The sequence below is a fragment of the Notechis scutatus genome, chromosome 2 (assembly GCF_049901735.1).
Source record: "Notechis scutatus isolate UNSWTSFEM ecotype Mainland chromosome 2, rNotScu1.2, whole genome shotgun sequence".
Taxonomy (NCBI): Eukaryota; Metazoa; Chordata; class Lepidosauria; order Squamata; family Elapidae; genus Notechis; species Notechis scutatus.
The window spans coordinates 815,012-827,856 of record NC_142010.1 but is presented as its reverse complement, the minus strand read 5'-3'; the positions used below and the strand labels follow the sequence as shown (position 1 = coordinate 827,856).

General features: G+C 39.0%; 1 protein-coding gene across 1 annotated transcript; it reads right to left on the bottom strand.

Annotated features, from left to right (window-relative positions):
- Window positions 1–1,844: 1,844 nt before the first annotated feature.
- On the bottom strand, window positions 1,845–12,445 carry LOC148131610 (vomeronasal type-2 receptor 26-like). Its single transcript, XM_087958808.1, has 3 exons — window positions 12,203–12,445; window positions 3,162–3,288; window positions 1,845–2,746 (listed from the first exon to the last, which is right to left on the bottom strand). The coding sequence occupies exons 1-3, from the start codon at window positions 12,407–12,409 to the stop codon at window positions 1,845–1,847; spliced, it is 1,236 nt and encodes a 411-aa protein (XP_087814934.1). The 5' UTR covers window positions 12,410–12,445.
- Window positions 12,446–12,845: the final 400 nt, after the last annotated feature.

Below are 12,845 nucleotides of genomic sequence, written 5' to 3'. Positions count from 1 at the left end.
AACTTGCAGGATGCCCTAAGGTGATTTCCTCTACAGCTTAGACAGATGGGTTGAGATCGTGGAGGTTGACTGGAAACTGACCTGTTTTCCCTCTGACTGGTTTTGGACTGCCTGAGGCGATTTACCTAACTAGTTTCTTCAGAGCCTTCCTCTGTGGAGGCTTCATCGTAATGAATGGCTGAGCTGTTCTGACTGACTGGATTTCCCTGAATTTCTGCTGTTGAAAATGGTGACAGCTCTGCAGCTTGAGATTCCTCTATTGGTAATTTTGGGGTCAAATCCCCTTTAGCCAATAGACGCCTTTGTAGCCTTAAGTCCCGGACTCCACAAACTAGTTGATCTAATAGCATGTCCTCCAGATAGTCTCTAAACCGACAGTGCAAGGCAGCTGTTCGTAAAGCTGCCATATACCCACTAATAGTCCCTCCCTCAGCCTGGGTCCATCTCCTAAAAGCATGACACCTGGCAATTCGGGAGGGCTTAGGGGAATAATGGTTAGAAAAAATTTCCTGCAATTCTTCCCATGGAACAGTCTTAATTGAACATGGAGCAAGCAATGCTGCAGCAGTGTCAAACACTGTGGTTCTGCAAAAACTTAAAATGTAAGATTTTTTCCTATGGTTGGAAATGTCAGCGAGGTCTATGGCATCTAGGAAACAGTCAAATCGGTTTCTGTAGGACTCCCATGTCTCTGCTGTCGGTCTGAAAGGCGGGAATGCAGGGTTTGAAGACATCTCATCTCAGCGGTGGCAGTTCTTCTGGGGAAAGTTGAAATTCGAGCTCATGAAGAATGACAATAAGCTCTTAAAGTGACATACAGCTCGGTAGTGGCTTTGGCTATTTTTGTAGTGACTTCGCTCAGCAATTCTTTGCTCTTATATGCATCCCGCCCTCGTCGCCAGTGTAGTGGAGTGGCAGAATAACTGAGGCGAATGCGGAGCAAACTTCAGCTTTAACTTTATTGAAACAATAAAGGGTTGCCGCAACTGCCGCGCTAACAAGGCAGCCAGCTCGCAGGCAACAGCTGATGCCGTTTGACAGCTCCCTTTTATAGTCAGCTGTGAAACGAATCAGCCAATAGGAACAGTCCGTGTTCCAGCGAGAAGCACGGCCCCGAGTGAAGACTTCAGCTCAGTCTTTTCAGAATGCAACAATAACAATACAAGACCAAACAATAGACACAAACTCAAGGTAAACCACACCAAACTTGATTGCAGAAAATATGACTTCAGCAACAGAGTGGTCAATGTCTGGAATACCCTACCTGACTCTGTGGTTTCTTCCCCAAACCCCAAAAACTTTAACCTTAGACTGTCTACTATTGACCTCACCCCTTTCCTAAGAGGTCTGTAGGGGGCGTGCATAAGCGCACCAATGTGCTTACCTTCCCTGTCTTATTTTTTTCTTTTTTTTCCTTATTCCTATCCATTTCATGTATTCATAAGTATGTTTATAGTTATACCTGTTATCTTATAATTGCTTCACAAAATAAATAAAAAACATCCCTGAAAACGAAACATAACACCAACCTATATAGCAACAAAAACACACATTATTAGCCATAATCTTTAATTTAGTCTAAAACCATATCAGAACATATCTGGTAATAGTTTATCAAGCCTGGTTTCAGAAATTTTATTAATGTCATTGATGATAGTGATGCTTTAACATGAATTCAGATTGTGACAATTGAAAGATATGATTAATTGAAATAGTTTGAATTGTTTTAGCAACATTACACAGAATGAAGAAAAATAAGTGAGAATACATAAAACATTACTTCAAGATATGTGATTTTATACTGGATGTAAACTGAACAAAAATAAACACTACCACAAGGAGCCTTAATGAGATTTAATCATCAGATGTTCCTTGGTGTTTATGTCAGGTCTCAGTGTAATAATGTAGCACTTGGGAACAAAAATACAACCCAATAAACCAAGGCTGGAGGCCAAGATGGAGAAGATCTGCACAGCCACCATGTATTTCCCTTTGGTGCTCAGGTAGCTGGGGACAAAGGAGATCCAAACGCTACAAAAAACCAACATGCTGAAAGTGATCAGTTTGGCTTCATTGAAGGTCCCTGGCAGATTTCGAGCCAGAAACGCCACCAAGAAACAGATGGCAGCCAGAAAACCCATGTAGCCAAGGGCAGTGTAGAACATGGCCACTGAACCTTCGTTGCACTGCAGCAGGATGTCTTCTGGCTGGGAATGAAAGTCAGAATCTGTGAACGGGGGAAAGATTCCCAGCCATGTCATACAGATGCCTACTTGAATACCAGAGCAGGATAAAACAATCGAGTGGGCCAGACCCTTCCCCAGCCATTTCCTCAAACTGCTTCCTGGCTTTGTAGCCAGGAAGGCCACCACCACCATTACAGTCTTGGCCAGCAAAGAAGATACGGCAACAGAGAAAACAATACTGAAAATGGTTTGTCGAAGGAGACAGGTCATTTTCATGGGGCAACCGATGAATAGAAGGGAGGTCAAGAAAGAAAACAAGAGAGAAACCAGGAGGACGTAGGTGAGTTCACGGTTGTTGGCTTTGACTATGGGAGTTTCTTGGTATTTAATGAAGATTCCCAGAATAAAGGCAGTGGTTAGGGACAAAGCAATAGCAAAGAAAGCCAGGATGAGTCCCAATGATTCTTCATAAGATAAGAAGCTTATGCCTTTGGGGACACACTGATCCCGCTTCTTATTGGAATACTGGTCATCTGGACACTTTTCACAATGGGCTGCATCTGAAAAAAAATTGGTTAGTGCGTATCTCTTTCTGCTGCTGTAGGAGCATGAAAACCGCATCAGAAATAAATTATTTCATTTTCAAGGAATATAATATTTCTGCCCAGGGATATTCATATGGCATGATATTAGTTAAAATAACCAACAACCTTTTTAAAGGCTGAAGATGAATGTGATTATCAGCTCTCAGAACTTGTCCTCTTTCCCAAAACCAAGCAAGAAAGGAACACCTCAATAGATTATTTTAATGCTTGCATCATCGTACAAAATTCAGGGATAGTGCTCAATCATTGAAATGTTTGTGGATGCCTCCAAGATGTGTAATGTTTTTTCTTGCTTCTTGATCAAATACCCCAAAAAAGCAATAGAGAATTTTGATTGTATCCTTTTTGTTTTTGAAGCCACCGACTGTACCTTCTTGCCCAGAGAATGTTCCTTCCATACACAGAGAACAGTCGTAGCAGCAAACTGGGGCTCCCTCTCTCACAAGCTTGGCATAACCTGGGGAGCAACTTTCTGTACATCTTGAATAAGGCACCGTCTAAACATAAACCAAAAGATTTATCAGGGCAATATATAAATTAGAGGCAATATATAAAGAGACGTGGTGGCTCAGTGGCTAAGAGGCTGAGCTTGTCGATCAGAAAGGTTGGCCATTGGGCAGTTTGAATCCCTAGCACCACGGAATGGAGAGAGCTCCCATTACATGTCCCATGTTCTGCCAACCAAGCAGTTCGAAAGAACGCAAAAATGCAAGTAGAAAAATAAGGACCACTTTGGTGGGAAGGTGCCAGCATTCTTTGCACCTTCAGCATTTATTCATGCCAGCCACATGGCCATGGAGACGTCTTCTGACAGTGCTGGGTCTTCAGCTTTGAAATGTAGATGAGCACTGTCTCCTAGATCCAGAAACGACTAGCACGTATGTGCAAGAGGAACCTTTAGTTTTCAACATAAACCACAAGATTAGTATGAATTATAGGACTTCCGGTTTGTCGGCTTCGCGAGCGGCAGGGATTTGCGAAGCTGCGCGATCCCTGCCGCGCTAGCCGTTTTGGGGCTCCCGACCCAGCCGGGTACGGAGCTAGGCTGCCCTGCAGGGGCAGCTGAAATAGGGGGATCCGGAGAAGGGTTTGGGGTGCTGCAGACTCCCTCCCTGGCCGGCAGAACTCCCTTTTCCCAGGACGGTGCAGCGGCGGTCCGTAATGGCCGCCACAAAGAAGCTGGCAGCCGGGTAAGAATGCGCAGGAGGAAGTGGAGAAAGTGATTGAGAGGAGAAAGTTTTTCTTGGCTCCTAGGACTCTAAGACATATTTAATAAAATTCCTGAAAAGTATGATTCTCTGAATAATACCTGCCAGAAGAGGAAAAAGCGGCTGCTTGAAGGTGCTGAAAGGATAGCTTTCCCTCTTTTCCTACGGAATAAATAACTGGATATTAAGAAACCTATTTTTTTAGGTGGAAATTGGTTTTAAGCGATGAGTGGGAAGAGAGAGGATTAAGAAGAAAATATTTGTATGCTAAGACTTTGTTGGAGCAGATGCCTTAAGGATTTGAAGACTAGAATATATTGCAATAAGATTTTAAACAGATTTGGACTTTCTTTCTCTTTGATTGATATTACCCCAGAAGGAGAAAGTGAGAACTCTGCCTTGGTTTGGACTGATTGATAACTTTGGGACTGTTTTATCTTTTTTATTTTCTTTTGAATATTCTGGTTGTTGTAAGAAGAAAGAAGGAGAAAAGAAAAGAAAAGATTTATAATGGCTCTTTCTGTTGAGGAACTAAGAAAAGAATATGAACAAGCAAAAAAAAAATGGTAAAGATGGTGTGGAAGAAGCTTTCCTTTTCTTAGAAATGGCGCTTACTAATTATCAACAAAAATTACAACAGATGAAGACAGCAGAGGAACAAGAAAGAAAGGAAGGAGCCATCTTTAATGAATCTCAGAATTTGATCCAGAAAAAGGAAGAGAGAAACAAAAGAAGAGAAGAGAAAAGAAGAAAACTAAAGGATTTAAGGACTTAAGATCCAAAAAAACATTTAAGAAAGGGAAAAATAAAGTGCAAAACCAATATGATGATTGTAAACAAAGGGGAAAAGAAATACGACAGAGAAGGGAAGCCGGTAAGGCAGAGGCTAGAAGAAGGGGGTAGAAAGGTTTGTTGGGAAAAGAAAGAAAGGGAAAAGGTGGAGAAAAGCTACAATGTTTTGAAATTAAATGGAAAAAAGGAATTTTTTATGGATAATGGATAAAGTATAATTTAAAAAAAAAAAAAAGATTTTGCAAGGTACATAAGATGAGATGGTAGTATTGCAATGGTTTAAGAGTTGATAAGAGATTAAAATGTTAAAATGTTTAAAAATGATTGGCTTTAAAACTTAATAATAGGAGAGGTTTAGAATATTGTTTTAATTAAAGAGTTTAATAAAATTATGGTATTGATGTTATTATAAAATTTTTATTATAGTATTTCTTTTTAATATTTGGATTTATTGTCTAATTATGCACTTAATTGTGTTGGATGTATTAGTTAGATAGAATGTACCAAGCAAAATCTGATTGGGTATTAGATATTATTTTAAAGATTAATTTGATTAACTTAGGGGGAGATAGAAAGGCATCATACTCTGATTAATGATTTCAGGAGAAACTGATTTTCTTTTTTTTTCATAAGGGATGAGACAAAGGGATGATAAAAAATGGACAAAAGATACAAGTATAATGATTTAAACTAAGATGATTAATTAAGGTAGAATTAAGAAGTGTGAAATATGTGGAGAAGTTAATATAGAAGGTTTAGAATGGTAAATAAAATAAGTAATGATATGTAAGATGAGCATGAATATAATTGAAGTCCATGAAGAGAGAGATACCTGGGCCCAAGTTACTTTCCAAAAAGATTTTTTTATGTTTTGTGTGTTGTGTGTATATGTCTTTTTTGGGGGGAGAATTGGTAAAAACTTGTAGAAATATAGAATGAGAATAATGGTAACTAAGTCAGAAAGAATCAGATGAAATAATAATAATGATATTGAATAAGAGTAAAGAGAAGTAAAGAGAAATTGAATAAGAGGTTTTGGTATATTATATGGAAATGGTTTAAAACAGAATCATAATTTATCTGACTTGTTAAATTTACAATGGAAAAAGGTTTAAACATGTAATGAATAATGATAATTTGTGTGTTTTAAAAATTAATAAAACTTGTTTTTTTTTTTAAAAAAAAAGATTAGTATGAATTATAAAAGTTTAGTGAAATCAACTGGCTTCCAAAAGTCAGGAGCACATTGAGCAAAATCTGTCAAGAAGTAGTGGCATGACCTTTAATTATTCCACTTGCAAGGGGCAAATGAAGAGTCATTCTCTTTCCTCTATCAATCTCCATTATACATTCCAAAACAGATTCGTTGCCTTATTCTTCTTTCCAAAGGAAAGAAGTTCCATTGCAAAAGGTGTTTCTTCTTAGAGCACGTATGAGAATGCCATAACTTGTATATATTCTTTCTCCATCTTAGCTTTCTCAGGAAACCTCCAAAATCTAGCTTTCTCTAGAGTCCCTATCTTTGTCTCCTACAACTGATCATTATATCATCATATGTAAATGGCTTTTTTTAGCTGCCCTCATTTCCCTCACCACATTCTTAATGCTATCTTCCTCTTATGCAATTCAATGGGCTAAACCCTTCCTATTCTGGATCTTTTCCCCAAGAAGCTTTTACAAAAGACAACTCATCATTTCACGGACAACTGATTTTGAATCATCAGAATATTACTAAAGCTGGGAATATTGCTATGACTGGATAGAACAAAAATAGGGAATATATTAGTAAATAATGTTAAGTGTAAAAGAGGTAGTAATTACATACTCGCAATAAGCTGTTCTGACTGAATGGTGGAATATGGAAGGGTGTATATTCCTTGCAGTCATCTGGTCATTAACAGTCTTAATGAAAGTTGTTTAGGCCCCTTGGAATTTATCTGTGCCCTCAGGATCACGTGAATAGTGCAAATGGGAGTGGAACCTTCCTGCAATTGCTGAATCTATATCCTGTTGACTACACAGTCTTTTCAGCAGTTCCAAATCCTTCCATCCTCCACCATTCAGTCAGAACAGAAGAAAGCTCTTGGATGAGAAGTGAAACATTTTCAAGGGAAAACAAAATCCAGGTGCTTTCTGAAAAAACACCTTTGGCACAACCATGACCTGGATGACTGACATAGACATTCTGGAGTTTCTCTTACTGAAAACAAATTAATTTCATGTACTATAAATTATTTCAACATATTCCAGTTTAATAATGTAGATTGCAAATTCTGCAATACAATGCAGCAGGTTCCAGTGTGTGACATATTATTGTAAGACCTCTAAAGTAAAATATATCTAATAAATTAACGAGGCTTTAAGTTCGCTTAGTTGGAAGTTATCTCAATTGGGCTCCATAAGAATTATTTCTGAGCATAAAATTTACACATATGGAGATAAATAGAAGAGCAAAATCCAAGCAGCCTCAACTACTTTGTTAAATAAAGTTGGCCATTGGATGACACTTTGATTGACAGAAATCTTGACTTCTGAAGAGGATTGGCTTTCTACACTCCCAATTTTCACCCCCGCATCTGATTTGTTCTGAAGTGATGTCCAGTGCATGATATCAAAATCACCAACAGGAACTCCATTTTCATCAAAAGAAATCCCATCTCTGGAAATATTTTGATGTTGGAAGTTCCTCAGGAACCTATGAAGCTGCAGAAACATAGAAAGAATATTACAATTTGAGCCTTTATTCAATGTTTTTCTTGCTCTTATTCTGGACTGGAGGTACTCTGAATAGTTCAAACTCTTCAAATCATCAAATTTGCAGGCAACACTAAGCTGGCAGGAATAGGCAACATCCCAGAAGACAAGCTGAATATCCAAAAAGATCTTTGCAAATTTGATATGGGCCCCTACCTAACAAAATAAAATTCAGCCTAGATAAAAGTAGATAAAAGTAAGGATTTCCACTGAGGCAAGAAAAACCAAAAGTACACGTTACAGACTATGTGAAACTTGGCTTAATGCCAGTAATTGTGAGAAGGATCTTGGAGTCCTAGTGGACAATCACTTAAATATGAACCAACAATGTGTGGCAGCAGATAAAAATGCCAATGCAATCCTAGGCTGCATTAACAGAGGGATAAAATCAAGATCACAAGAGGTTCTAGTATTGCTTTACAAAGCCTTAGTAAGACCACATTTAGAATACTGCATCCAGTTCTGCTCATCAACAAAATAAAAAAAAGGTACCGAAACTCTGGAAAGACTGCAGAGATGAGCAACAAGAAATGATTAGAGGGCGGGAGGATAAAACACACCACAAACAGTTACAGGTATTTGGTATGTCTAATCTAAGGAAAAGAAGGAGTGGGGAGACATGATATCACTTTTCTAATATTTGAGTGGGGGGCGGTCAAAACATTTCCCAAAGTACCAATAGGCGAGAAAAGAAACAATGGTTGGAGAGAAGCAACCTACAACTAAGAGGAATTTCTGAGCAGTGAGAGCAATCAAACAATGGAATAGCTTGCCTTCAAAAGTTGTGAGTGCTCCTTTACTGGAGGCTTTCACAAAGAGACCTGGGCAACCATTACTCTGAAATGGTATGGTATAGGGTAAGGGTCTTCAAATTTGGCAAGTTTAAGACTTATGGACTTCAACTCCCAGAATTCCTGAGCTAACATGACTGGAGGAGGAATTCCGGAAGTTGAAGTCCACAAATCTTAAAGCTGTCATGTTTGAAGATCCCTGGTATAGGGTGTCGTGCTTGATTATTAGGTTGGACTAGGGAACCTGTGAGGTCCTTTCAAATTCTATATATTCTAAGTTTCATGTTCTGTGTTTTGCAGCTTCACCATCCCAGCCCATCTGAGGCAAGACCATTTGCAGATATGGGGAAACTTGTCATGGGAGAAGATGGAGAATACAATTTTACCATCAGTCCTGGTCAAGATGAAGTTAGCGGAGTTTAACTTTGGGCTAGGAATGTAACAAAAATTGCATAGTGATGTTATCTCTTTCAAAGAGTAGCTATGGAAGCGTATCCATTAGTTCAGGAGATGATTGGACAAACCTTTGGTTGTCCCCAGAAGATGCTTTGAACATACCTTGTTGCTATGTTACAAACTTTTAGGCAGCAAAGTCCAATTTTAATCCAGAACAAAAAACCCAGCTGAACTCCTTAGCTTGGAGACTAGATGACTTTGTGATCGCTATAAAAGATTGAGGATTGCTGGACTATTCTGATGCTTGTTTAATTTTGACATTTTGTCAGCATTGAGCTATTTCTGACACAAAAGCATCCCAAACTAGACAGGTTGTTTAACTCTGGAATATTTTTCTCTATCACCTCTCTCTCTCTCTAACTCACTGTCAGGGTTCCAAGTAATATGCCTGTACCAAACAGGACTCTGAGGTAAGTAGGTTCCTCAAATATCAGTTTTATTGGACATATCATATAGGCATAGGCTGGTGAAAACTGACTTTAAACATTACCATGGTTTTCACTTAATTAAAAATAAATGTTTTCCTCCTCTTTCCAAACTATCAGTCACATGGTCCAATCAAGCTGTCATCCAGTTGCCTGGTGAGTTCACTCATCCTCTCTCTGGCCATCGCTGGGAATGTCCTTGTTTCCCAGGAGACAACAAAACCCCAGCTATCTCGATTCCTGCCTCCCTTTCCCTCAGTTCCAGTGTGACAATACTGAAGCATCAAAATGCCCACAGTCAGGTGAGCTTCAGGGTTGTCACTTACTCTCAAATACCACTAACTGGACAACTGCTCTTTGGAATATCTCACCCTTTTGACATCTAATTTAATTTTGAGGAATTGGAAGGGGAGAATCAATGGAACCTCAAAGGAGAATACTCACCTGCCATGGCTGTACAATCTGGGGTGGTTGATGGTATCCAACTTGCATTCTCCTCTTACTCCATTGGGAGGAAAAGGCAGCACTGAGGACCCGAGCCACAATTTGAATTATTTGGGAAATACTGGAGGAATCCTGAGACAGGATTCTTGCAATCACATCATGGGATGGGAATTCCCAATTCTCTTTTTCTCTGCATTTTTTCCAAACTTTCTTTGATAACAGAGGATTTGAATAGGAACATCGGAATGCTTCCTTTCCATACAATACGATCATAGATGTATAAGATTTAAAGTCCTTCTCTTTGTCTGGATGAGGAAGGAAAACAAAGCATTTCTTTTTTGGAGATCACCCCAAAGATCAAAAGCACTTAAACTTAAAGCTGTCAAAGTTGTGGCAATCCACACTTTTCGTACCAGGGACGTATTAATCCTATCAATTATTTTTATTGCTGCTGCTAATATTGCCAAGGCCTGAAAATCCAGTTGGCATACTATAATTTTTATTTGACTCTTGAGAAGAGAATAAAACATTTTCCTTTTTTCTTGCATGAGAGTTTCTCCAGCACTTGTCTGTGCATTTGCTTCTGGGACAGTTCCTGAGAGGACAATGCAAATCCCATTTTTTAAGGCAAGAACTTCCAAGCGTCTTTTGAATTTTTCTCCTCTTTCATTGTCCTGAGAAAGGAGGCCAATCCACGTCCATTGGAACTGCAGGAGCAGCTGGACAATCGCTGAGTAAGGAGGTTCTTGGTTTGGGGTCATCCGATATGAAAAAGTGAAATGATGATTTTGCTCAGCCATCTGGTTGATGACACTGTAGTTGATCTAAGATGAAAGAGAAGGTATTGGCAGTTTTTCCCAGTTTTAACGATGAAAGTCAGATTGTAATTCTAAGGGCCTTCCCCCACTGCTGAGAGTTGTTTCAAATGGTAACTGCATGAATTATGCAAGTTCCCTTGATGTTCTGTCCTGTCGTTTTGTATGCTCACTTTGAAACCAGATGTTTAGAATGAATATTATGACATATTTTATTCTGTCTTGTACACTAGAGAAAGTATGTACAAGCTGCTTTATTGAGGAGCCTTCTAGCTATCTTGACCTATTCATTTTTCTTCTTCGTTTTTTTTCTTTTGAATTTTTTACTTCAGTCTCAAGTTTACAAAAATGAGGAAGTCCTCACTGTGAGAGTTATTAGGAGTTGGAACAGCCTGTCTCCTGGAGCTCCACTGCTGGATATTTTCAAGGAAAAATTGGACAGCAATTTGTCTGTAGTGGTCTGACCATTCCTCCTCTATGTAAGGAGTTGGACGTTTTATTCTATGATTCTGTGGGAAAAAAAATCTGTTTTGTATTGGTCACTACATTTTCAAAATGTTTAAAAGTCACTGATCCAACGCTCATACGTTCTATGACAAAGTCTTGCTTTTCAAAAGTCATCATTTTCAAAATTCCCAATGGTCACACCCAGGCCTTTTCTACTACCAGAGGCCTGTTGGCCACATGGCCCGAAGCCAAAGTCTTTTACCCAGAAGCTGTCAAAAATGTTTTCCTTAGATTTCACATTCTTATAGATTCGCCATCATCTGAATAAAACACTTCAGCTTCTCTTCCAGTGGGCCACCCTCTTCTGGAGCTCTGCAGTTCTTCAAAATAATAAACAATCCATGGGAAATGGGATGTAGGAAGGAAGTGGAGCCAGGAGGCTAACAAAGCAATGGAGTGCCAGGGAAGGATGTGAAGGTGAAAAGAACAATGCGGTTCCCAAGGGATTATAAGTGAGTATGAGGTATCAGGGGAGACTTTGGGTGGCCTCTTTCAACACTAGGCTCTGCATGGCTCCCTCATGTGCATTTAATGACCTGTGTATTTCATTAGCAAATGCATGGGGCAAATCAGGCAGGGATCACGTTTATTTAATGTGATTCAATCAACCGGATCCTCGAGTTACGAATATACACACACAGATATATATACAATGCATATGCATATATACAGACACACACACAAACACACACACACACCTATGTGGGGATGCGGTAGCTCAGTGGCTAAAACACTGAGCTTGTGGATCAGAAAGGTTAGCGTTCAAATCCCTAGCACCGCATAATGGAGTGAGCTCACATTATTTGTTCCAGCTTCTGCCAACCTAGCAGTTCGAAAGCATGTAAAAATGCAAGCAGAAAAATAGGGACCCTTACGGTGGGAAGCGTTCCGTGTGCCTTTGGAATTTAATCATACTGTCCACATGACCACGGAGATGTTTTCAGACAGCGCTGGCTCTTCGGCTTTGTAATGGAGATGAGCACCGCCACCTAGAGCCATAAATGACTAGCACGTATGTGCGAGAGGAACCTTTACCTTATATACATATGTATGTATATACACTCTCACACACAAACACTTTATGAATTAAAAATTCTTTCAGCTCTTCTAATATTTAATCTCTGACCTTCAATTTATTTGGAGAAATATATACAAGTGCTGCCTTCTAGGCAAATCTGAACAATTTACAACATGGAATTAATTTCATTTGGCTTTATACCTGTGGAATTTTATAGATGCTCAAGACATTGGAAATATGATCAAAGAGTTCAGAATTCATTTCTTCAAGAATAGCCAGCAAGTTCTTTTGTCTTCCACATCTGTAGTTTGGGATATTCTCCTGTCCTGTAGACAGCACATCCAGCATGGCCTCATATGTCATTCTTGCATTGACAAAGTTCTGATAGATGTTGTAGCCCAGGGTCATGTTGGGTAAGAGCCTTGAATTCTGGTTGACTTCATGAACAGCCAACAAGAAGGGAAGAATGTGGTAGAAGGTTTTCTCACTGCAACATAAGAAATTTCATCATCTTGTTTTACTCTATATGAATGATTTATGTGATCAACTTAAAAGCAATTGGTTTCTTTTTGCCAATGACATAAAATTCTACAGATAATTCTGTTGTTGTGCAAAGTGAACACGACTATGTTACTGAATGGTCACCTATTTAGCAACTTCAAATTTTGATTAATAAATGTTCTATGTTACATATTGGTAAACGTAATTGGTAAATTTCAAGTATACGCTAAGTGGCATTGATCTAGCAGAGGACCGTCACCTTGTTAAGGACCTAGGTGTACTTATCTTTGGCGATTTATGCTCCACTGTAACAGCATTGCTAAAAGAGCATTAAAAGTTTTAA